At 49.6% G+C, this 24218-nt stretch overlaps 2 protein-coding genes across 9 annotated transcripts in view; both read left to right on the top strand.

Moving 5' to 3' along the window:
• SOAT1 (sterol O-acyltransferase 1) overlaps window positions 1-4535 on the top strand; it is a 49905-nt gene extending 45370 nt beyond the window's left edge. For both annotated transcript variants that reach the window (XM_034778435.1, XM_034778436.1), the window contains exon 16: window positions 529-4535. In XM_034778435.1, coding sequence (XP_034634326.1) covers window positions 529-585 — 57 coding nt within the window. In that variant the 3' untranslated portion in view covers window positions 586-4535. The remainder of the gene's footprint in view (window positions 1-528) is intronic.
• Window positions 4536-17756: 13221 nt separating this feature from the next.
• AXDND1 (axonemal dynein light chain domain containing 1) overlaps window positions 17757-24218 on the top strand; it is a 74374-nt gene continuing 67912 nt past the window's right edge. For 6 of the 7 annotated variants that reach the window (XR_004646884.1, XR_004646885.1, XR_004646886.1 and 3 more), the window contains exons 1-3: window positions 17757-17934; window positions 19343-19503; window positions 20236-20417. Coding sequence is in view for 4 of the 7 variants with exons in the window: in XM_034779693.1 (XP_034635584.1) it covers window positions 19374-19503; window positions 20236-20417 (312 nt within the window). In the remaining 3 variants the exon portion in view is untranslated. The remainder of the gene's footprint in view (window positions 17935-19342; window positions 19504-20235; window positions 20418-24218) is intronic. The other variant, XM_034779696.1, reaches the window with a different exon arrangement.

Genomic DNA, 24218 nt, shown 5'->3' on the forward strand with positions numbered 1-24218 from the left:
AACTGACTCCTGGCATGAAATGATCAGCCTCTGTTTTAGATCTGTCTTTGAAGACAGATGAATAGATTTTTGCAATGGCAATAGACTAGACCAGGGGTCGGCAACCTCTGGCACACGGCTTGCCAGGGTAAGCACCCTGGTGGGCCGGGCCAGTTTGTTTACCTGCCGCGTCAGCAGGTTCGGCCGATTGCAGCTCCCACTGGCCGATGGGGGCTGTGGGAAGCGGCGCGGGTGAGGGATGTGCTGGCCGCAGCTTCCCACCGCTCCCCATTGGCGAGCCGCATGCCAGAGGTTGCTGACCCCTGGACTAGACACTCATATTTACCTGAAAAAATGTCTGGCCTCCACCCTGCTGTCAGAATCAGTCATGGCCTCCATGACTCAGATGTGAGAATGTGTGGTGTTGCTGGCTTTTCCTTTAAGGGGAGTGCGAACAGAAAAGGTTACTTGACTTCAATAGACAATACAATAATGTCCGCCACGACATGTCCATGACTAACATGCTGCCTCTCTTCTATTGTCTTCTAGCCCACGTTCCTGGACTATGTGAAACCACGTTCCTGGGATTGTCATATTCAGATTTAAAACCATTAAACCCAGCTTTCATCTTACCTCCCGTATCTGAAGATCAGCCTGTGCTCCTCCAAGGACAGGGACCAATGACATAATTCACTTCAAATCTTTTTTAAGGGAAGTTGTGCCTCCTGATTATTGGAGATAAACTGTTTTTGTAACTTTACTGAGGCAGCCCAGTTGACGTGGACTGCAGCAGGCGTCCAGGTAGCTCTCATTGCACACCGCTCTAGTCAGTCATTCCCATGTCAGTTATGAAACACTGAGATGAAGGTCATGTCCATTGGAATTTTGCTACTCTTCATCCAGACAGTAGATCGTCTGGTCAGACTAAGTAGAGCTCAGCGGTAGCCTCTGTCCATCTGTTTCTTAGACATTCCTTCAGAGTTGTTTCCTCCTTCGGTAACTGGAGACGTCTACAGAATTTGTATGCTCTTTGGAACCCTCCTTGTTGCTATGGTAGTATTATGTGACAGAGCAACATGTCTTTGCATCATAGTCCAAGTATTGGTGGATGGCTTTCTATGTCCTCTGTCTGGAATTACTTTCCACAGACAGTACATAGGGATTGAAAATGGGCTGGGGAAAGTTAATTTTTAATGCTGAAGACTTTTTCTTTCTGTGGTTGCAGTGAATGATCAGTTGCTACTGGCTATATGAAGATATTTGCTATACTCAAAAGTAGGGCCCTGAGTGCATACATTCTTAAAAAAACAAAAACTTTTATTATACTAAAAAAGCTCAAGATTGGCCTCTAAATCACAAGAGCCTGACCTCTTTGGCTGTCAGAATTCCAACTACAGCTCTTATGCCCCTTGGCTTTTTCCTATTGTGCTCTGAAGCTCATGTGACTATGAGCAGTAGGAGTTTGCTTTTTCTGACAACTTCCCTCCCTGTAGCCCCTAGACTAATCAATTATCTTAGGGGGATACAAAACTGTCAAATTAAAGTGCATGTGCACTTACTATTCTGCATGTTAGTATGCACTGAGTATTATGGAGCAGTTTGAAAAAATCCCATTGATTTCAGTGATTTGTATTCCCATTCAAATGGCTCCACTGTATACAATGCCTGTTAATCTTGCCACATGTTGACAAGATGCTCCATAATGGCTTCCTGACACAAAAGCAGTTGGAAATAAGGGGATGAATCAAAGCCTTCCCCCCACGCCCCCCATCACTCTAAATCACTACTTTTACAATGGAAAGCCACATCTCCCTTGGACTGTTGCATCAAAAATATATGGAGTCAGGAAAAGTTCATGCCCTGCTTTGGGAGGGAGAGGGGACCATTGCACTGCTACAAGGAGAGAGAGACTGATAAATGGATATTCAAACTGGGAATATTCTCTTTACCACAGCAGTTGCACATGATTGTATCTAATTGAAGTTTCCTTCCAGTTACTGTCTGCTTCCCTTTCTATATGGAGATGTCAGTTCTGCACTCTAGGTTACAAATTTAGTTCAGAAACTAACCATATAACTCCTGTTTATCTGAATGGCATTTATTCATTTAAGTGATGCACATCAGGGACACAATTGAACTGTATCCTACAGTAATTACAACTTCCATTGCAGGAAGGAGCTGAGTGATAGAGAACAACTTGGCTTTCATTAAGTACTGTAATTTCACAGTTACTCAAATGTTTTTTAATGGCATTTTTCTGAGTGGCGAGTTGATTCTGTTGACCTCCAAGCCCAGGCATGGCTACCAGTGCTGACAATGGGACTCTGTTCAACTCTGGGAAAGCTGTTTTCTAACCTGAGTTAAAACATACCTTCATCAGAGCCAACTATTTTGATTTTAAGTATTTTTATCTTAGTTTTCAGTTTCTGTCTAATAGGTAGGTCTCCTGCTCTCATTGAAAGGACACAACCAGGTCAAATCTGTGACAAATTCAGGTTTTGAATGTATAGGGTGGATTTTTTTTAATTCAATGAAAGCTTGTACTAAATATAAAAACTCTTAACTGTTTTCATGATTTTTTTTTTTTTTAATTTTAGTAGAAAGAGTTTAACAAATGTGTGCCCCCAAACATAGGACATTTGTGCTAGTATATAAGAGCCTGGAGGTGAAAATCATTAGAAACTTTACTCTGTTTGTTGGTTTTTTACTTCCACTAGTTGAGCTTGAACAGTTATAATGGAAAGTAAATTAGACCTTTTTAAAAAAAAAAATGTGCTAGTAAAATAATTTTAAGAGATTATTTTTAACCTGATAGTGTCCTTTTTAAAAATAGCTTTGGGGTCAGATAGTAGCACTTCTCTTCCATCTAAGATGAACTGAAGTCAGTACACTTTAATCATAGTTCTTAAAATGCAATGTACTGTTTCTGTATGGAAATCCTTGCACTCCCCTGGGGTATGATGGATTAGAGGCTTGGGTTTCTTGAAGCCTGTGTCTGATTCCTGCTACTGTGTGTCAGTGTTTTCAAAAGAAGGAAGAATTGTATTTTGAGTCTTCTCTGCCTACTAGTAGGACTCTAGGTATAACTCTCTGGTGCCAGTTTACCTATAATGTAGAATCTTGAGCGTTACTATGTCAATAACCTCAATGCTTGGAGCCAAAGGATTAAAATATTGCAAGCAGAAGCCAGTCATTATACAGGCATGTTCAATTGCTGTAACTGGCCTTTTTTCTTGACCCATTCAGTTCTTACCTTATAGTTCAAGTCATCTGAAACCATGCCTTTAGAGAGCATTAACAAGTACACTACTGACCATTTTTGCTATTTGTTGACTTATTTAGTGAGATTTGATATCAGCTTGAAATTCAGTTTTCATGATTGCCTTGGGGAAATACTTAAGGCCTTAAACTTTTTAGCGAAATTATTGCACATTTCTGGGGTAAATGGGAATTGAAGATATTACCCTGTTCATTTGAAGAGGTTTTTTTTTGTTTTGTTTTTGTAGGCCATAGAATCCCAGAGCTAGCAGTGTGGTGGTCTGGCCAGTGATTTGGCCACTTAACACTAACAACCTATTTGAATTCTTACTGTATACACATATTAAGTGTTCTTTGTAAAATTGTGAAGCTTACTTCCATCCATGAAATGGGAAGCTTCCATTTTGGAATGCCTGCCAATACAACTCAACTTACTGCTCAGTAACATCACAGAAATCAGTATTAATGTGGTGAAATTTTTGTACCCAGTTTCTTGCACATATGAAATATGTAATAGTTCACAAGGGTATTGTATATTTGTCCTTGTAAGAGAACTGTAGATTCATACAGAATCTTCATACCTAATGTGTCCTTTTTGCTGCTTTTAAAAAAACCCATCAAGCTATCTAGCTTCCTGCGTGAAGATGGCTTTAGAACTGAAAGAAATCCTGCCTTTGATCTCTTAAAACTGTACACTGTTCATAAGGATTATCAAAATAAGCCTAATTGTTTTTACTTGCTGTGAAGAAATCAGTGATTTGAGGCAGGGTACCTGGGATGGGAAGAGGCAGTATCAACCTATTAATGGAACGTGAATCATTTGGCTTGAATCTCTGAATGTAAATGAGCTGGAAGGAGGGAATGGTTTAAATGTGCCCTCTGAGAGAGCATGCATTCTTTTCAGATGTCTCAGGGTTATGCATCTAGTCAGCAGGATACCTGCAAGTCTCTACCCAGTGCACTGGTGTCTTTGCTGTTAAGAGTAGTCGACAACCCTACTAGTCTCCTTCCTGGAGCAGACAGATTCTAATCTCTTTAGTCAGAAAGGGTGGGCTGCAGAAAGAATTAAGTGTAAAATACCACTGAGTAGAAGAAACTAAAGTGCACTCTACCTGTGAGTGGTATGGACAACCTCTAGTGTTATTGAGGCTGGAATAGCTGCCAAGAGATGCCTGTGGTGGGAGATGTGATTCTGTTACTGTCTGCAATGTATTAACCTGTAAAATGTTCTGTCATGCAGAAACGCGGTTTATATAATCTACTGTATTTCAGCAGTCAAAATATATTTTGCTATCTAGGAAAGGTGTGTGTGTCTGTTCTCTCCAGTGTCCCCTAGGGCCTGTGTTACTGTGGGGGACAGGTACAAGCTGCACCCCACCCTACTGGAGTTGGTGGGAGGGTGAAGAGCAGTGTTCCTGGATGTTGAGGCAGCAGGGGTGAGAGACATTTTTCCTCCTCCAATCTATGTATCACGTTCCCGCTGGAGCCGGGCTCTGGGTACCAGGCAGCCACCGGGGCAACCCCTGCCTGCTCAGCAAGCACCCTGATAACCTGTTGCATAGAGTCCTTGTGTGCCCACTCTGGAGCACTCTGGGATCTGTTGCAAAGCATTGTGGAGGGATATTGGAAGAGGGAGTGATTGGGAATGGGCAAGAACTCTTGTGCTGAAGAAATAAGCTCCCATGGGGCACAGGTCCCCAGGCATTTCCATGCAGGGTGCTAGGTAACTCCCAATTCCAAACCTACTTTCCTCTTGTTCCTAAATAATGACAATCCTAGGGGCTGCATCCTCTCAATCCCAGCTCCTCTGCTTTGATCCCCCGCAAGGGCCAACTCAGTGCACTTGGTCCCCCAGACTACGATTTATTTAGATGCCAATAGAAAAGGGGGAGAGTTGGCTTCTGCATCTCTGAATCCAGGGGCTAAAATTGATTCTAGTGGACTTGCCCCGTGGTTGCATTTTGGCCCCAGCCATCTATGATGATCTCTGTTCTTTAGGAGCCTTGTTAGGTTTCCCATCCCAGCAGGCAAGGAGGTCCAAACTTTCCCTAGCGGGGCTGCTTTGATCACTTTGCCAAGAACCCAAATGGTGTGCCTGTTCTGCAACCCTCATCTCACTACAAAGGTGTGTCCCCTGGGAACTACCCGTCTCCACATGCAGGCAAAGCAAGCTAGGATGGAGTCTTTTATGCTGGGGCCTGTGTGTTGCCTATAAATGGGCTGCCTGCTTGCCTATATCTGATACACCTTCCCCCCATGAAACTGTCCAGGGGCCGAATGCTGCTTGCTTGCTTTGGGCAGCCAAGTGTGCAGCCTCTTTAGCCCTTCAATTAGGGTTGCCTGGCATCTGGTTTTCAACCGGAGCACCTGGTTGAAAAGGGAACCTGGCGGCTCCGGTCAGCAGCACTGACTGGCCCATTAAAAGTCCGGTTGGCAGCACAGTGGGGTTAAGGCAGGCTCCCTGCCTGCCCTGGCTCTGCATGGTTCCTGGAAGCAGTGCTATGTCCCTGCAGCCCCTAAGCGCAGGGGTGGCCAGAGAGATTCTGTGCACTGCTCCTGCCCCAAGTGCTGGCTCCACAGCTCCCATTAGCTGGGAACCACAGCCAATGGGAGCTGCAGAGGCAGGGCTGGCTCCAGGGTTTTGGCAGCCCAAGCAGCCCCCCCCCCCCCCAAAAAAAAAGCTGCAATCGCAATCTGCGGCGGCAGGTCCTTTGCTCCCAGAAGAAGTGAGGGACCGAATGCCTGGACGTGCCGCCCCTCTCCGGAGCAGCTGCCCCAAGCACCTGCTTGCCAGGCTGGTGCCTGGAGCCGGCCCTGTGCAGAGGCAGCATCTGCAGGCGAAGGCATCATGCCGAGCCTCTCTGGCCACCCCTGTGCCTAGGGGCCACAGGGCCATAGCACTGCTTCCGGGAGCCACTTCAGGTAAACACTGTCTGGAGACTGTCCCCCATCCCGAACCTCTTCCTGCATCCCCAACCCCCTGCCCCAGGTCAGAACCCCCTCCCAGAGCCCACACCCCCGCCTGCACCCTGCCCTGAGGCCCCTGCCAACCCCAACCCTGAGCCTGCTCCTGCACTCTGAACTCCTTGGCCCCAGCCCCACCCCAGAGCCCATACCCCCAGCAGGAGCCCTCACTAGGGTGACCAGGTGTCTGGTTTTGGAACGGAACACCCGATTGAAAGGGGATCCTGGTGGCTCTGGTCAGCACGGCTGACCAGGCCGTTGACTGTCGGGTTAGCAGCACCATGCAGTAGGGCTGGCAGGTTCCCTGCTAGCTACTGCACCACGCAGTTCCCAGGAAGCAGCTGGCATGTCCCCACTCCAGCTCCTACATGTAGGGGAAGCCAGGGAATCCACGTGCTGCTCCACCCACAGGCACAGCTCCCATTGTCCGGGACAGGGGATGAACTAGCGTGCCTAGCAGGTGGCTGTTGAGGGGTCGTGGCGTGCGCCTCTCCTGCTGCTACCAGCCCACTTCTCCTCATGCTCCTCCTGTGGCTGGGTTCGAGCTGCAGCAAGTGCCCTGCGTCAAACTGCGGTCTGTCGCCCTATCACCAGCACCCAGGAGTTGGAGGTATGTATTGTAATCTGAGTGCTGGGAATAGGGCTGCATCCCTCCCTGTCCCAACCACCTTGTACCCTCATCCCCCTCATTGCATCCCTCCCTATCCCATCCTACCCTGTCCCCCATCCCAGCCAGGTACCCCTTTCAGCGCTCTCCCACCCATCCTCTCCACCTCCCTCACCCATCCCCAGGTCCCTCACCCCCATTCACCTTCAGACACTGCTTCACTCCCATATGTCCCTATACGCCCCTGTGCCTCCCACATCCTCATGCGCCAGTAGCCTTCTGCATCACCATCCACCCCACATACCCCTCCCCCAACTCTCTCCTTCCCTGCTGCCTCTCACCCCCACTCTGCTCTTGTCCTTGGCCTCTTTCCCTCCCCATCCTCTCTCCTCTGTCTCCCCCCCCCATCTTTTCCCTGCCAGCCCACCCTCCTCCCTTCTCGGCTGGGTGTCTCTGTGCAGGCAAGCGTGTGCATGCATGTAAGAAACGGTGTCTGTGTGTAGGGAAGTACTTGTATTGCTGCATGTGTGTATACCTATGTGAATAAAATTTGCAGCCTAACTTTGACTTTTATTCCTTTTGCAGGCTTGCACACACAAAAAATTGACATAATGTGTATTCATTTCATAACAAGTTTTTAAAAGAGAAGGGAACTCTAAAAGAAATGTCTTATTTCTTAAAAAGTGAATGTTGTTGACTAGTAATTGCAGAAGAGATAATATATCATACATTTCTCCCTACCTTTGTCTAGCTACATTATAAACTTTGTTGCAGACTCTCTCTTTTTATGTGTATGTCCAGCACCTATAACCCTGGAGCCCTGATCTTAGTTGGGGGTTCTAGGTATTAAACAATTGTAATAATAAACAATGTGGAAGTATGTGTTACTACATGCTAGATGTGTACACATGAATACCTGTGTGTATCTGGATGTAGGTGTGGGAGTCAGTTTCTACAGATTTCTTTATATAGGTATTGTGACAGACCCAGACCAGTGGGGTACAGGAGTCTGGTAGAGGGCAAATATACTGGTCACTGAATGAGTAGTTTTCTGTTCCCTGAGTGACCAGAGCAGGGGCTGCACTAGAGTAATCAGGAACCTGCTAGAACCAGTTAAGGCAGGCAGGCTAATTAGGACACCTGGAGCCAATTAAGAAGAAGCTGCTAGAATCAATTAAGGCAGGATAATCAGGGCACCTGGGTTTTAAAAAGGAACTCACTTCAGTTTGTGGTGCAAGTGTGAGGAGCTGGGAGCAAGAGGCGCAAGGAGCTAAGAGTGAGATGGTGTGCTGCTGGAGGACTGAGGAGCACAAGCATTATCAGACACCAGGAGGAAGGTCCTGTAGTGAGAATAAGGAAGGTGTTTGGAGGAGGCCATGGGGAAGTAGCCCAGAGAGTTGTAGCTGTCATGCAGCTGTTACAGGAGGCACTATAGACAACTGCAGCCCACAGGGCCCTGGCCTGGAACCCAGAGTAGAGGGCGGGCCCGGGTTCCCCCAAAACCTCCCAATTGACCTGGACTGTGGGTTCTTCCAGAGGGGAAGGTCTCTGGGCTGTTCCCCAACCCACATGGTGAGTCTCTGAGGCAAGAAAATCCACCAATAACTTTGTCACACTATATAGACAGGTGTGCATTTCTGGGCTTTTGCTTTATGGATTTGTACATGGGCTTCAGGAGTTGGCCTTTAATAGAGCCATTGCAGTTGTGACAATGTGTGGTCCTAATTCCACACACAAAACTACCGTAACTTTAGTGAACAAAAAACATGGAGCTGGTTATGAAAAATGAGAAGAAGGGAGGGAAAGAATCATAAAAACCTCTATTAAAAATTTTTTAATTACCCTTTTCACCTGAAACTAGCATAATATATCTATCAAAACAATAAATATGCCTGTTTGGGCTTTGCAGTGAAAATGAGCAGGTGAGCGAGAGTGGAGGAGCGCAAGGGGGCGGAGCCTTAGGAAGGGGTGGGGCAGGTTCTCAGGAAGGGGCAGGGCAGTGGCCGGGGCAAGAGTGTTCAGTAGTGTTGCCAACTTTCTAATGTAGGGGTGGGCAAACTTTTTGGCCCGAGGGCCACATCTGGGTATGGAAATTGTATGGTGGTCCATGAATGCTCATCAAATTGGGTTTGGGGTGAGGGCTCTGGGGTGGGACTGGGGGTACAGGAGGGTACTCTGGGCTGGGACCAAGGGGTTTGGCGGGTAGGAGGGGGATTCGGGCTGAGGCAGGGGGTTGGGAGGGGGTCGGGGTGCAGGCTCTGGGCAGCGCTTACCTCAAGCAGCTCCCAGAAGCAGTGGCATGTTCTTGCTCTGGCTCCTACGCGCAGGCGCTGCCCCATCCGCAGGCGCTGCCCCATCCGCAGGCGCTGTCCCTGCAGCTCCCAGTGGCCATGGTTCCCCGCCAATGGGAGCTGCGGAGGCCACACTTGTGGCGGGGGCAGTGTGTGGAGCCCCCTGGCTGCCCCTAAGCATCGGAGCTGGAGGGGGGAGGTGCCGCTGCTTCCACAAGCTGCATGGAGTGAGGCAAACCCCTGACTCCGCTCCCCAGCAGGAGCTTGAGGGCTAGAGTAAAACATCTGGAGGGCCGGATGCAGCTGGGTTGAGGTAGGGGGTTGGGATACAGGAAGGGGCTCCAAGCTGGGAGGTGGGGCAGAGGCGTTCAGGGTGTGAGAGGGGGCTCTGGGCTGGGGCAGGGGGTTGGGATGCAGGCTTCATCTGGAGGTGTGGGTTGAGGGGCTTGGGTTCAGGAGGGGGCTCGGGGTTGGGGCTCTGGGTCACCAGTGGCAGCTCCTGGTCAGTGGCACAACAGGGAGGCTAAAGTACCTTTCCTGACACTGCAGACTGTACTGAGTCCCGGAAGCGGCCAGCAAGTCTAGTTCCTAGGTGGAGCGGAGGTGCAGCAGGCACCTCTGTATGCTACTTCTGCCTGTAGGCACTGCCCCTGCAGCTCCCATTGGCTGCAGTTCCTGGCCAGTGGGAGTATGGAGTCAGTGCTCAGAGCAGGGCCAGTGTGCAGAGCCCTGCCCCCCCCACCAGGAGCCAGCTGTGCTGGCCGCTTCTGGGGTGCAGCACAGAGCCAGGACCAGTAGGGACTAGCCTGCCTTAGCTCCGCAGCACCACTGACTGGACTTGTAATGGCCCAGTCAGCGGTACTGACTGGAGCTGCTGGGGTCATTTTTCAACTGTGTTCCAGTTGAAAACCAGACACCTGGTCACCCTAGTGTTTGGTTTTCTGTAATTAGAAAGTAGGCAACCCTAACCCTCACCCACCCTTCTGCCACAGCCTGTTGAAAATGAGCAAGGGACAGGATGGAGTGGGGCCTTGGGGCAGGGCAAGCGTGTTCGTTTTCTCTGCAATCAGAAAGCTAGGGTTACCATATGTCCATATTTTCCCGGACATGTCTGGCTTTTTAGTTCTTAAATTGCTGTCCAGGAGGAATTTTTAAATATCTAAAAACATCCAGGAAAATACGGACGTATGGTAACCTAAGTCCAAAGTCCTGGGGCTGGCAGCACTTCCTGGGGCAGCTCCCGGCACCTGCCCGCCGGCAGGAGTCTGCAGTGTGGGCGGCCCCTAGGCACAGAAGCGGAGGGGGTCTCCTGCCCAATCAGGTGGGGGCGGGGCTTGCAGGCACAGGCACAGGCACAGAGCCCTCCGTGTCCAACCCGACCCTAGGACTCAGAGGGACCTGCCAGATGCTTCCCAGGAGCCGCCCCAGGTAAGCACCGCTGGGACTCTCCACCTGGCCCCCCAGCAGGTCCCTCTGGCTCTTAGGCCTGGTCTACACTACGGGTTTAGGTCGACGTTAGCAGCATTAAATCGAATTAAGCCTGGACATGTTCACACGACGAAGCCCTTTCTTTCGACTTAAAGGGCCCTTTAAACCGGTTTCTTTACACCACCTTCGACGAGGGGATTAGCGATAAAATCGGCCTTTGCGGGTCAGAATTGGGGTAGTGTGGACGGAATTCGACGTTATTGGCCTCCGGGAGCTATCCCATAGTGCTTCATTGTGACCGCTCTGGACAGCACTCTCAACTCAGATGCACTTACCAGGTAGACAGGAAAAGACCCACGAACTTTTGAATTTCATTTCCTGTTTGCCCAGCGTGGAGAGCACAGGTAACCATGCAGAGCTCATCAGCACAGGTAACCGTGATGGAGTCCCAGGATCGCAAAAGAGCTTCAGCATGGACCAAACGGGAGGTACGGGATCTGCTCGCCATATGGGGAGATGAATCAGTGCTAGCTGAACTCCATAGCAGTAAAAGAAATGGCAAAGTATTAGAAAAGGTCTCCAAGGCGATGAAGGACCGAGGCCATAACAGGGACACACAGCAGTGCCGCGTGAAAATTAAGGAGCTACGGCAAGCCTACTACAAAGCCAGAGAAGCAAATGGAAGGTCCGGGGCAGAGCCGCAAACTTGCCGCTTCTACGCGGAGCTGCATGCCATTCTAAGGGATGCAGCCACCACTACCCCAACCGTGTGCTATGACTCTGTCAATGGAGACACACACAGGGAAGAGGGTTCGGGGAACGAGGAAGATGAGGATGGAGGTAATGTAGGTAGCTCACAGCAGCAAGGAAGCGGAGAAACCGGTTTCCCCAACAGCCAGGATATGTTTGTCACTCTGGACCTGGAACCAGTAACCCTTGAACTCACCCAAGACCCTGAGGGCACACAGGGGACCTCTGGTGAGTGTACCTTTGTAAATATTACACATGGTTTAAAAGCAAGCGTGTTTAATGATTAATTTGCCCTGGCAATCGCGGCCAGTACATCTACTGGAAAAGTCTGTTAACGTGTATGGGGATGGAGCGGAAATCCTCCAGGGACATCTCCAGAAAGCTCTCCTTGATGTACTCCCAAAGCCTTTGCAAAAGGTTTCTGGGGAGGGCTGCCTTATCCCGTCTGCCATGGTAGGACACTTTACCACGCCAGGCCAGTAGCACATAGTCTGGAATCATTGCATAACAAAGCATGGCAGCGTATGGACCCGGTGTTTGCTGGCATGCAAACAACATCCATTCCTTATCGCTCTTTGTTATCCTCAGGAGAGTGATATCATTCACGGTCACCTGGCTGAAATGGGGTAATTTTATTAAGGGGACACTCAGAGGTGCCCGTTCCTGCTCTTCTGAACAGAAATGTTCCCCGCTGTTAGCCACGCGGTGGGGGGAGGGGTGAAGTGAAGTGATCATCCCAGAGAATTGTGTGTGTGTGTGGGGGGGGGTGGTTTAGTTGGGTTTGTGCTGCATGTTAACCCGGAAACCGCACCCCTCCTTTTACATTGAAAACCCATTTTAAATGGCCAACCCAATTCATCCTTGATATGGGAAATGAGGGCGCTGCTGTTTGAAACCATTCCCACATGTTACCATGGCTGCCTGCAAGCCAAAATCTGTTGCCTGGCACTGCGTGAGTGATCTCTCATACCAAACCGGCAGGCCCTCACTATAAGAGGAAAAATGCGACCTTGTAACGAAAGGTTCCCATTGTTCTCTAAAATGTGTCTTTTTTTTTAACCACTTCTCCCTTCTCCTCCACCAGCTGCAAATGTTTCTCCTTCACAGAGGCTAGTGAACATTAGAAAGAGAAAACGGAGGACGCGGGACGATATGTTCTCGGAGCTCCAGATGTCCTCCCACGCTGATAGAGCACAGCAGAATGCGTGGAGGCAGTCAATGTCAGACATGAGAAAAGCACAATATGAACGAGAGGAGAGGTGGCGGGCTGAATCGCGGGATGAAAAGAGCAAGTGGCGGGCTGAAGATGATAGGTGGCGTCAGCTTGCAGACAGAAGGCAAGAGTCAATGCTCCGTCTGCTGGAGCATCAAACTGATATGCTCCAGCGTATGGTTGAGCTGCAGGAAAGGCAGCAGGAGCAGAGACCGCCGCTACAGCCCCTCTGTAACCAACCGCCCTCCTCCCCAAGTTCCATAGCCTCCTCCTCCAGACGCCCAAGAACACGGTGGGGGGGCCTCCGGCCACTGAGTCACTCCACCCCAGATGATTGCCCAAGCATCAGAAGGCTGGCCTTCAATAAGAGTTAAAGTTTTAAAATGCAGTGTGTCCTTTTCCATCCCTCCTCCCCCACCCATCCCAGGCTACCTTGGCAATTATCCCCCTACTTGTGTGAGGAATTAATAAAGAATGCATGAATGTGAAATAACAATCACTTTATTGCCTCTGCAAGCGGTGCTCGAAGTGGGGAGGGGAGGGCGGGGTGGTTGGTTTACAGGGAAGTAGAGTGAACCGGGTGGGGGGGGCGGAGGGTTCATCAAGGAGAAACAAACAGAAGTTTCACACCGTAGCCTGGCCAGTCACAAAACTCGTTTTCAAAGCTTCTCTGATGCGCACCACGCCCTGCTGTGCTCCTCTAACCACCCTGGTGTCTGGCTGCGCGTAATCAGCGGCCAGGCGAGTTGCCTCAACCTCCCACCCCGCCATAAATGTCTCCCCCTTACTCTCACAGATATTGTGGAGCGCACAGCAAGCAGCAATAACAATGGGGATATTCTTTTCGCTGAGGTCTGAGCGAGTCAGTAAGCTGCGCCAGCGTGCTTTTAAACGTCCAAATGCACATTCCACCACCATTCGGCACTTGCTCAGCCTGTAGTTGAACAGGTCCTGACTACTGTCCAGGCTGCCTGTGTACGGCTTCATGAGCCATGGCATTAAGGGGTAGGCTGGGTCCCCAAGGATCACGATAGGCATTTCAACATCCCCAACGGTTACTTTCTGGTCCGGGAAGAAAGTCCCTTCCTCCAGCTTTCGAAACAGACCAGAGTGCCTGAAGACGCGAACATCATGTACCTTTCCTGGCCATCCCACGTTGATGTTGGTGAAACGTCCCTTGTGATCCACCAGGGCTTGCAGCAGCATTGAAAAGTACCCCTTGCGGTTTATGTACTCGGTGGCTTGGTGCTCTGGTGCCAAGATAGGGATATGGGTTCCGTCTATGGCCCCACCACAGTTTGGGAATCCCATTTCAGCAAAACCATCCACTATTGCCTGCACGTTGCCCAGAGTCACTACCCTTGATATCACCAGGTCTTTCATTGCCCTGGCAACTTGGATCACAGCAGCCCCCACAGTAGATTTGCCCACTCCAAATTGATTCCTGACTGACCGGTAGTTGTCTGGCGTTGCAAGCTTCCACAGGGCTATCGCTACTCGCTTCTCAACTGTGAGGGCTGCTCTCATCCTGGTATTCTGGCGCTTCAGGGCAGGGGAAAGCAAGTCACAAAGTTCCATGAAAGTGCCCTTACGCATGCGAAAGTTTCGCAGACACTGGGAATCGTCCCACACCTGCAGCACGATGCGGTCCCACCAGTCTGTGCTTGTTTCCCATGCCCAGAATCGGCGTTCCACAGCATGAACCTGCCCCAGTAACACCATGATTTCTACATTGCTGGGGCCTGTGCCTTGTGAGAGGTCTATGTCCATGTCAATTTCCTCATCGCTCTCTTCGCTGCGCTGCAATCGCCTCCTCGGCTGGTCCGGGTTTCGCTTTGGCATGTCCTGGCTCTGCATCTACTCCAGGACAATGCGCGTGGTGTTCATAGTGCTCATAATTGCCGTGGTGATCTGAGCGGGCTCCATGATCCCAGTGCTAGCTATGGCGCCTAGTCTGAAAAAAGGCGCGAAACTAGTATTTGACGGAACAGGGGAAGGAGGGAGGGAGGGCGGCCTGAGTGACAACATGACGTACAGGTACAGGGAATTAAAATCAAGAAAGATGGCTGTGCATCAGGGAGAAACACAAACAACTGTCACACAGAATGGTCCCCCCAAAGATTAAACTGAAAACCCTGGATTTAGCAGGCCGTTGATTTGACAGAGGGAGGGGGAAGCAAATGAATACAGAACAAATCTGTTTTTTTACATCTTAAGACAATGGTGCAGCATGACTGATAGCCCTCGGCATTTTCTGGGTGCTTGGCAGCAAATACTGGGCGCTTGGCAGTTAGTCTACTAAGACTGATAGCCACATTTTCCCTCTATGATGGCAATGGCCTTCAGGCCTATTGCACAATCTGCTGCTCAGGGAAGGCTCTGCTAATGTGCAATGATCCAACTTGTAATAGGACGGTTACCAGTCATAATACACCATCTACTGCCAAAAGGCAAGGGGCTGGTGCAATGCAGCCCTACAGCTGCCAGCCCCACAGCTACTAGCACACAGATGGCTGATGAAGGCTACCAGTCAAGGCAGTTAGCTGCTGCTGCTGTGTAGCAATGCAGTCCCACGTCTGCCGGCACCCAGAGGACATATGGTGACGGTGAGCTGAGCTGAGCGGGCTCCATGCTTGGCATGGTATGTTGTCTGCACAGGTAACCCAGGTAAAAAGGCGCGAATCTATTGTCTGCCGTTGCTCTGACGGAGGGGGAGGGGCCTGACGACATGTACCCAGAACCTCCCGCGACACTGTTTTGCATCATTCAGGCATTGGGATCTCAACCCAGAATTCCAATGGGCGGCGGAGACTGTGGGAACTGTGGGATAACTACCCATAGTGCAATGCTCCGGAAGTCGACGCTAGCCTCGGTACTGTGGACACGGTCCGCCGACTAGAGCACTTAGAGCATTTTATGTGGGGACACACAAAATCGGCTGTATACAACCGATTTCTATAAAACCGGCTTCTATTAATTTGACCTAATTTCGTAGTGTAGACATACCCTTAGGATCGGGTCTGTGGGGGCGGAGGGCTCTCTGCGCGCTGCCGGTGCCTGCAAGCCCTGGTCCACGGCTCTGGCAGCAGGGCTGGCTTTAGGACCTGCGGGGCCCGATTCTGCAGTCTGCATCTTCAGCAGCACTTTGGCACGGGGGGTCCCCTCCGTGTCTTGCGTGGCACTGAAGGACCCCCCCCCCCGCCACCGAAATGCTGCCAAAGACCCCAGAGCGCTCCCCCCGCCGCCAAAATGCCGCCAAAGACCCCGTAGCGGACTGCCGCCGGGTGAACCTAAAGCGCGGGGACCTGTTATCCGTGGAGCCCGATTCCGGGGAATCGGCCTAAAGCCAGCCCTGCTGGCAGCTCCCGTTGGCACTTTTCCCAGGGAAGGGGGGGGAGGCGGGCGGCAAGCCAGCAGCAGGCGAGGGGTGGGGTGAAAAGGCCAGCAGCGGGCAGTGGGGGTTGAAGAGGCAAGCTGTGAGGGAGCCAGCAGCAGATGGGTGGGGGTGAGGAGGCAAGAAGCGGCGAGCTACTGGCAGGCAGGGGTTCTAGGGGCAGGCATGGGGGTTTCTGGCAGGGGAGTGAGGAGGTGAGTGGCTCAGGTGACCAGATAGCAAGTGTGAAAAATCGGGACAGGGAGTGGGGGAATAATAGGAGCCTATATAAGAAAAAGCCCCAAATCTCAGGACTGTCCCCATAAAATAGGAACATCTTTTCACCCGATGAGTGGCAGGTGCAAGGTAGCAAGCAGTGGGTGGGGGACTGAGGAGGGACACAGCAAGCCCGTGGTGGGCCGGCAGTGAGGGGGTGGGACCTGGGGCAGCGTGGGGGTGGAGCAGGGGTGGACTGTGGGTGGGGCTGACACCCTCCCTGCCCCCCAGCGTGTCCTCTTTTTTTGAATGTTCAAATATGGTAGGGTTACTATACGTCTGGATTTCCCCAGACATGTCTGGCTTTTTGGTCCTCAAATCCCCGTCCGGGGGGAATTTCCAAAAAGCCAAACATGTCTGGGGAAAATAGGGAGGCATAAGTCAGGGTCCGCAGCACAACCCAGCTGCCCCAGCTACATTGTAGCGAGCGCGGGGGGCGCGCAGCCACAGAAGTTGGTGGAGGGGCCGCTGCTGCCCCCGCAGGCTGGGCGGACCGCGCACCCCAGCTGAGCCCGCAGGACCACAGGGAGGCCAGGCCCAGCCAGCGGCTCGGGCTTCCCTCACGGGCGGGGACCCCCAGCCACTGGGGGTCCCTTCCTGCAGCCCTGTTGCCCCGCACGGCTCGGAACCTGGTGCTGCGGGAGCTGTTTCCAGGGGGGACTGACAGGCCGGCGAACGTGCTCGGTGGTGGCAGGAAGGAGGCTGTAGCGTGGGGCGGGGAGTGCAGCGTGTGCTGGGGCTGCAGGGACCTGTGCTGCCCCGGTTGCCGCTGAGTGTCCGAAGCCCCCACCAGGCAGAGGCTGCCGGGGGACCGGGGGAGCAGGTCAGGCGGGGGGCGCAGAGGCTGCAGGGCGAGGAGGAGCAGGGCAGGCCGAGGCATAGAGGCTGCAGGGGCAGGGCAGGTGGGGGGTGCAGGGGCTGCGGAGTGAGTGGGGGGTGGGGTCCGGGGCTGCGGGGTGAGTGCGGAGCAGGGGTCACAGGGTGCAGGGGCTGCAGGGTGAGTGGGGAGTAGGGATCACAGAGGCTGCAGGGCAAGTGGGGAGCAGGGATCACAGAGGCTGCAGGGCAAGTGGGGAGCAGGGAAGCACTTAGCAACCCCCAACAGAGATCAGAGCGGGAGGGAGGGGTAGAGTTGGGGCAGGGACTTTGGGGAAGGGGTTGGAATGGGGGTGGGGCCAGGGGTGGAGAAGGGGCAGAGTTGGGGCAGGGCCAGGACCCCTGTGGAGTGTCCTCTTTTTTCAGTGTTGAAAGATGGTAACCCTAAGAAAGTTGGCAACTCTCCCTTCAGTACTGTGTGTTCCCCACCCAGGAGCACCAGCCCCCTCTGTAATGTGTCTCATGCCTGGGCCTGCACTTGGGCTCGAGTCAGCGAAGGCCTCGAACGGGTCCATCTTTATTTTCAACAGGGGAAAGAATACACATGACTCGGGGAGAGGGATACCTAGCCCGCCCAAGGTTCCAGCCGCGCAGCCGCAGCTCAGTTTTTAACACGCGAGGGAGGGGCGCGCGCCGCGGAGCACGCTTTAGAGCGGGCACTAAGGCCCTGAAGGAAAGTGGATTTGCTGAGGTGACTAAGCCACTGCCTGATCAAAGTCCTCGGAGTCCCGCCCCCTTCCCGGCTGTCCAGGTCGTAATGCGAAAGTTGGGCGTCGGTCAGCAGGAACAGGCGCGGGAAGGAGATTCCGCGGAGAGGGAGTTCTACCTTTCGAGGCGCTACTCCGACAGCTATGGCGGAGAAGCCCTGCGTTTCCATAGCAACAAACTAAACGGGGAGTGCCGGTGTCACTGAGAGCTGGTAAACGGAGTCCTGTCCGCTGCCGGCATCACCTCGGCGGGGCTCCTGTGGGCGGGCCCCGCTTGCTCGGTCGCGGGAGGGGGGTGTCACTGCACGGGGAGCAGCTCGTACCCCCGGAGGGGACAGGAGGTGTTGGCGGGGCGGCGGATTGCGCCCCTCTTGCCCCGCCCCCTCAGCCTGTTCCTTCCAGCGGGGCCAGCTCGCTGCCGCCCGCCACGGGCCGAGCTTGGGGGGGGGGGGGGGGGGGGGGTATGAAGAAGCTTGTTGGCCTGTGCCCGGCCCTGCCCCTGGGGGCCGGGGTGATGCTGTCCGGGGCGTGGTGCAGCCTGTCCCGCGCTGGCTGACAGCGCAGGGCCCGCTCCCGGTGCTCTTCTGTACCTGCCCGCTGCACGGGAGGAGAAACCACCTGAACCCCTCGAGCTGGGGGGCCTGGACCCAGGGGTGCCTACGGGACATTGGAGCGGGAGGAACCGTCCACAGTGTGCGACCGGCCCGTGGGCGTGGCGGATACTCTGCGGGGGGCAGGGAAGGGGTCTGCTGACGAGTCAAGCAGAAAGATCAAGGGTACCTTGATCCACGCCACGCCAGCATATCACTTTAGGAAAGGCACATCTTCTTTCCAAACAGTCACTTGCCAGGGGAGGCTGTTAATCATCCTGTGATAAGGCTAAGGCATAGCGGTAATTAACATTCCACTTACTGATCTAATTATTTGTGTTGCTATTGGTAATCAGATCAAAGGAAGGCTAACATGAGAGATGGTTTGACTTTGCAAAAATGATGTATATTTGCAGCTAGTAAAAATGGGCTTTCCAAAGGAGTGCTTAGTAAGCTGTGAAAAAAATGTAAATGCATCCAGTTAGTTAGATATCAAGACATACAATTCAGAATACAATGGGTGAAATGGGAGAGACCAGATTTTTTTTTTTTTTTTTTTTTTTTTGCAATAAATATGGAGGTAATTGCAATACAATTCAGATGTGTCCAACACAAGCATTGTGGTGTCATGCAGGTAATAAAGGCAACTATTTTACTCTCAACACAAATTGGAAACAAATGGAAAAGCAAATATATGAATGGGAGGATAAAGCACTGGTGATGATTCTAATAATTTTACAAATCAAGGTTCTACAGTAGATTGCAATTCACTTTTTCATCATTTATTTCCAGTGCCAAACCAAAGTAGATACTAGAGCTCAATTCAGTGTACTCACAAGTGTATGTGAAATGGTTAGTGCCTGTTTCATGTTAAATATTAAAACCAAGCTTTTTAAACACACACAAAATTTTGGATGCAAAGCACCATGTCTGGTTCCTGACTCTGGCACTCCTTGTACCATACACCAAAGTTTTAGTTCTATAAAAATGATGAAGCCCAGCAACAATTTTGATTTAATTTTGCTTGCAGGTTATTTCATCATTGAAAATTTCTTGAATAAATGAATAGTAAAGCACTCACCATGTCTCTCAATCAAATGCCTGTTCCTGGGCCACCATCTGCGTCCAAACCAGAGGGCAGAAAAATGAAAGGTAGTTTATCTCTGGTACCTGTCAGCAGTAGAAGTGCAGGTAAATCTCAGCTGGGGACCGGATGATACTGTATTAACGGCATGTAGGGCGTTGTTTAACAGCGACCATGACTTTGCAGAAAATTGACCTCCTAGCAATCAATAATAAGAGGTTGATAAACAGGAGAATGCAGTTTGGGAGTACCTTCCTGTTTTTATATATTCACTGTATTGAGGTGGGTCACATGGCTCTTACATTTTCATCTATGGTTAGAATAATTAGAACACTGAGCGGATACAAAATTTGTATCAGCATCCCATCCGCAAAAAGGATCCTCAGATATAAAGCAAATATCCACTGATTTGCAGGGCTCTAATATAATCCAACACCACCAAAGGAATGGTGAATTTAGGATGCTCATCTGTGAGTGTGCTTAAATGTGTGTGTACTGTACTACCATATGTAAAATAACTCTGCAGATAGCAGCAGTTTGACGCCTTTTGTGCTGATTCTGAAATTCTCACAGAAAACCTATTGCTACATACCGAACAAGTAGCAGTAGCACGGCCTGCAGAGGAGCCACAGCAGTGGGTTTACAATGGGCTCATGTTGGAGAGCTACTTCTGTGGTGGCTAATTCATAATGATGGGATAAGGTGATCCTTTAATAAAGATCTATTAAAAAAATACATGAGAATGGGGCCAGCTCACCATATCGTTTTGAAAACAATGTTTCCCTCCCCAGCAAAGTGTATCAGCCTCTACTGGGGTTTTTTTTCCTGCTGTTTTCCAGAGCTCCCTCAGCTAAGAAACAAATCAAGTATGCTGGACTGTTCAGGGCCTCTTCCCACTTCCCTACAGTGCGATTTCATCCCAAAAGAGATCCTCCTAGCTCTGACTTCTGCGGCCAGTAGTGCCTATAGCCCTGAATACTTAAGACCCCCCAAGAAAAACAAAAGTGCAAAAGACTTCAAGGTACGTACATTATCCTAGGTAGTGCCTTTTCCTCTTCAGGATAAGACCTGCCCAGAGTGGTCCCATTTAGATCTATACTAGCACAGTATCCAGCTGTGCTATCAAAAAGTTAAAGGAATTCTGTAGTGCAGCATGTTTTTATTCCAGCAGCTAAAAGTTTAAGTGAATTTAGTGTAGTGCTTGGTTTTATTAGAACAGTGTATCTTCTGTGTTTCTCTTGGCTAGAAATGACTTGTTTCAATGGATCCTTAAACTTATAAAATAAAAAATATGGATTTATGCTTATCTCAGAACTGGAAGGGACCCTGAAAGGTCATGGAGTCCAGCTCCCTGCCTTTACTAGCAGGACTAAGTACTGATTTTGCCCCAGATCCCTAAGTGCCCCCTCAAGGATTGAACTCACAACCCTGGGTTTAACAGGCCAATGCGCAAACTACCGAGCTATCCCTCCCCTCCATATATTACACCTATGTTCTAATTAAAACAACTTTATATAGATTTTAAGCTATTTGAAATTGAATTTGTCATTTAGTTACCATGAAGTGCCTAGCACACTTTCATGCCACTAAAATATTAGATAACTATATGGAAAGACAGAGCTATATGGAAAGTGATTATACTGCTGTTTTGATCTTTTCTACTTCTTGGAAACTTTATTACTATTATGATTTTATTATTTATAATTTGTATAGCACCATAACATGCATAAAGCTTCACAATTGGTTACTGTACCAGACAAAACCATCATTCCTGCCTCACAGACTAAAGACATGAAAGGGTACACTACAATACTCTGTGCTCAAACCTTCTGAATGAACTATAAATGGCGAGATTGGGAGGTGAGAGAGTAGGAGATTATAGTGTTTAAGGCAGGAGGAAACTAGTGCATGGACTGAAATCTTGGCAAGGGGGCTCCTGAAGAAGGGGCAAATTCTGGAGGTTCTATAGCTGACAGAAAGGAAAGTTTTAGTTATGTGAGGGAAGATGTGGGAGAGAACTGGAAGAGGACCATAGTATTGCCAGCTTTGAGAATAAGGAGGATGTATGTGATGTTAACAGTGACATAAAAAGGGGTGGAGAGACTTGGGAAGTTGTGACAGGATCCCTGGGGTATAATCTGAAACTGTGGGATCACTGTGCTCCCTTAACTCTTGAGCCTGCACTGTCTCTCCCAATACTTTGTCAGTGACAAACAGCAGAACTTCTCCAGGTGCTGTGATCACTCAGCCTTCAGCATATGGAGCCACACACCCAGCTAGATTGCATGAATGTTCCCTGAGCTATTCATGAATCATACAGAGAGAGGCACCAGCTAATCACCCCAGATTCCAGCCTTGCATTCCAGAAATATACTCTTACATTGTTCAAGACTCCCTTGTATAATGCAAGCTCATTAATTAATTCACCAGTCCGACAAAAGGATAGTGGACATGCAACAGCCCTTTTAATCTGAGCTGAAATTTCTCAAGTACTTCAACCAAAACCACACAGTTTTAGATATAATATAAAACAGACATATTAACTACAGGAAGATAGATTTTAAGGGATTATAAGTAGCAGGCACAGAGATCAAATTTGGTTACATAGAAATAAAAATAAATTCAGTCTAAATTCTACAGACTAAGCAAAATTTGAATTAAGTAGTCTCTCACCCTAATAAATGTTACAGGCAGCTCAGTTCTCAATACACAGGCTGGATTCCATTCCCAGCCTGGGACCAATCTCCCCAATTCTAAGTCTGTGTCTTTCGGATGATCTTCCAGGTGTTGAGATGGGAGAGAAAAGAGGCCAAGTGATGAGGTCACTGCCCCTCCTTTATACTTTCTTCCAACTGCTAGAAAGATAATTGCTGTGATGTGGGTTAGGCTGCCCTCATTGCCTAGGTGTCCTCTGTGTGGAGTTTCTGGGATAGTGGATTATTCTTGATGGGCCATCAACACCTGTCTGGCCAATTACACTGGTCTACAATTTTTGAGAAGTCGTCTGCTTCAGAGATAAAATGTGCTATTTATTATGTATTTTGATGTGCTGAATTCAAATATGACAAAACAACTGATTGGCTACGGTTTCTAAGATATTTAAGTTTTTACATTTTATGTCTATGTATATTGTGTAGATAGTAGGGTTTTAATCATAAATTGTAAACCTAGGTCTTTTCATGTGTTTATTGTTGCTTTACATGATAATATTTCACCTGTCCTGTTTATGTAACACTTTAAAAATCAGCAAAAGGATTATATAAATAAAATTTATTATGAAACAAAAGGCAAAAAACTATTCTGTACATAGTTTAGTCCTATTCAGTGTCTACTCAGCGCTTCTTGGCTTGTCTCTTGTATTCATTAAATGGAGCATCTCTTGTCACTGTCCAGCAATAGTCTGCAAGCATTGATGGGCTCCATTTGCCCTGATAGCGTTTCTCCATTGCTGCAATGTCCGGGTGAAATAGCTCGCCGTGCTCGTCGCTCACTGCTCTGCAGTTCGGTGGAAAAATCTCTAGATGAGCGTGCAAAAAATGTATCTTTAGTGACATGTTGCAACCAAGGCTTTTGTATGCCTTGAGGAGGTTTTCCACCAACAACCTGTAGTTGTCTGCCTTGTTGTTTCCGAGAAAATGTATTGCCACTAACTGGAAGGCTTTCCATGCCGTCTTTTCCTTGCCACGCAGTGCATGGTCAAATGCATCATCTCGAAGAAGTTCACAAATCTGAGGACCAACAAAGACACCTTCCTTTATCTTAGCTTCACTTAACCTTGGAAATTTTCCACGGAGGTACTTGAAAGCTGCTTGTGTTTTGTCAATGGCCTTGACAATTTCTTCATCAGACCCAGCTTGATGTGGAAGGGTGGTCACAAAATCTTCCTTGATTCAACAAGGGGTGGATGCTGAACACTTTTCCTCCCAGGCTCCAAGGACTGTCGGAGTGACCAATCTTTCTTGATGTAGTGGGAATCTCTTGCACAACTATCCCATTCGCAGAGAAAACAGCAGTATTTTGTGTATCCAGTCTGCAGACCAAGCAAGAGAGCAACAACCTTCAAATCGCCACAAAGCTGCCACTGATGTTGGTCATAGTTTATGCACCTCAAAAGTTGTTTCATGTTGTCATAGGTTTCCTTCATATGGACTGCATGACCAACTGGAATTGATGGCAAAACATTGCCATTATGCAGTAAAACAGCTTTAAGACTCGTCTTCAATGAATCAATGAACAGTCTCCACTCATCTGGATCGTGAACAATGTTGAGGGCTGCCATCACACCATCGATGTTGTTGCAGGCTACAAGATCACCTTCCATGAAGAAGAATGGGACAAAATCCTTTTGACGGTCATGGAACATGGAAACCCTAACATCACCTGCCAGGAGATTCCACTGCTGTAGTCTGAAGCCCAACAGCTCTGCCTTATTCTTAGGTAGTTCCAAATCCCTGACAAGGTCATTCAGTTCACCTTGTGTTATGAGGTGTGGTTCAGAGGAGGAGGATGGGAGAAAATGTGGGTCCTGTGACATTGATGGTTCAGGACCAGAAGTTTCATCCTCTTCCTCATCTGACTCAAGTGAGAATGATTCTGGTGCATCAGGAACCGGCAGTCCTTCTCCGTGGGGTACTGGGCGTATAGCTGATGGAATGTTTGGATAATGCACAGTCCACTTTTTCTTCTTTGACACACCTTTCCCAACTGGAGGCACCATGCAGAAGTAACAATTGCTGGTATGATCTGTTGGCTCTCTCCAAATCATTGGTACTGCAAAAGGCATAGATTTCCTTTTCCTGTTCAACCACTGGCGAAGATTTGT

Source organism: Trachemys scripta, chromosome 8 (genome assembly GCF_013100865.1).
Source record: "Trachemys scripta elegans isolate TJP31775 chromosome 8, CAS_Tse_1.0, whole genome shotgun sequence".
In the NCBI taxonomy this organism is placed as follows: Eukaryota; Metazoa; Chordata; order Testudines; family Emydidae; genus Trachemys; species Trachemys scripta.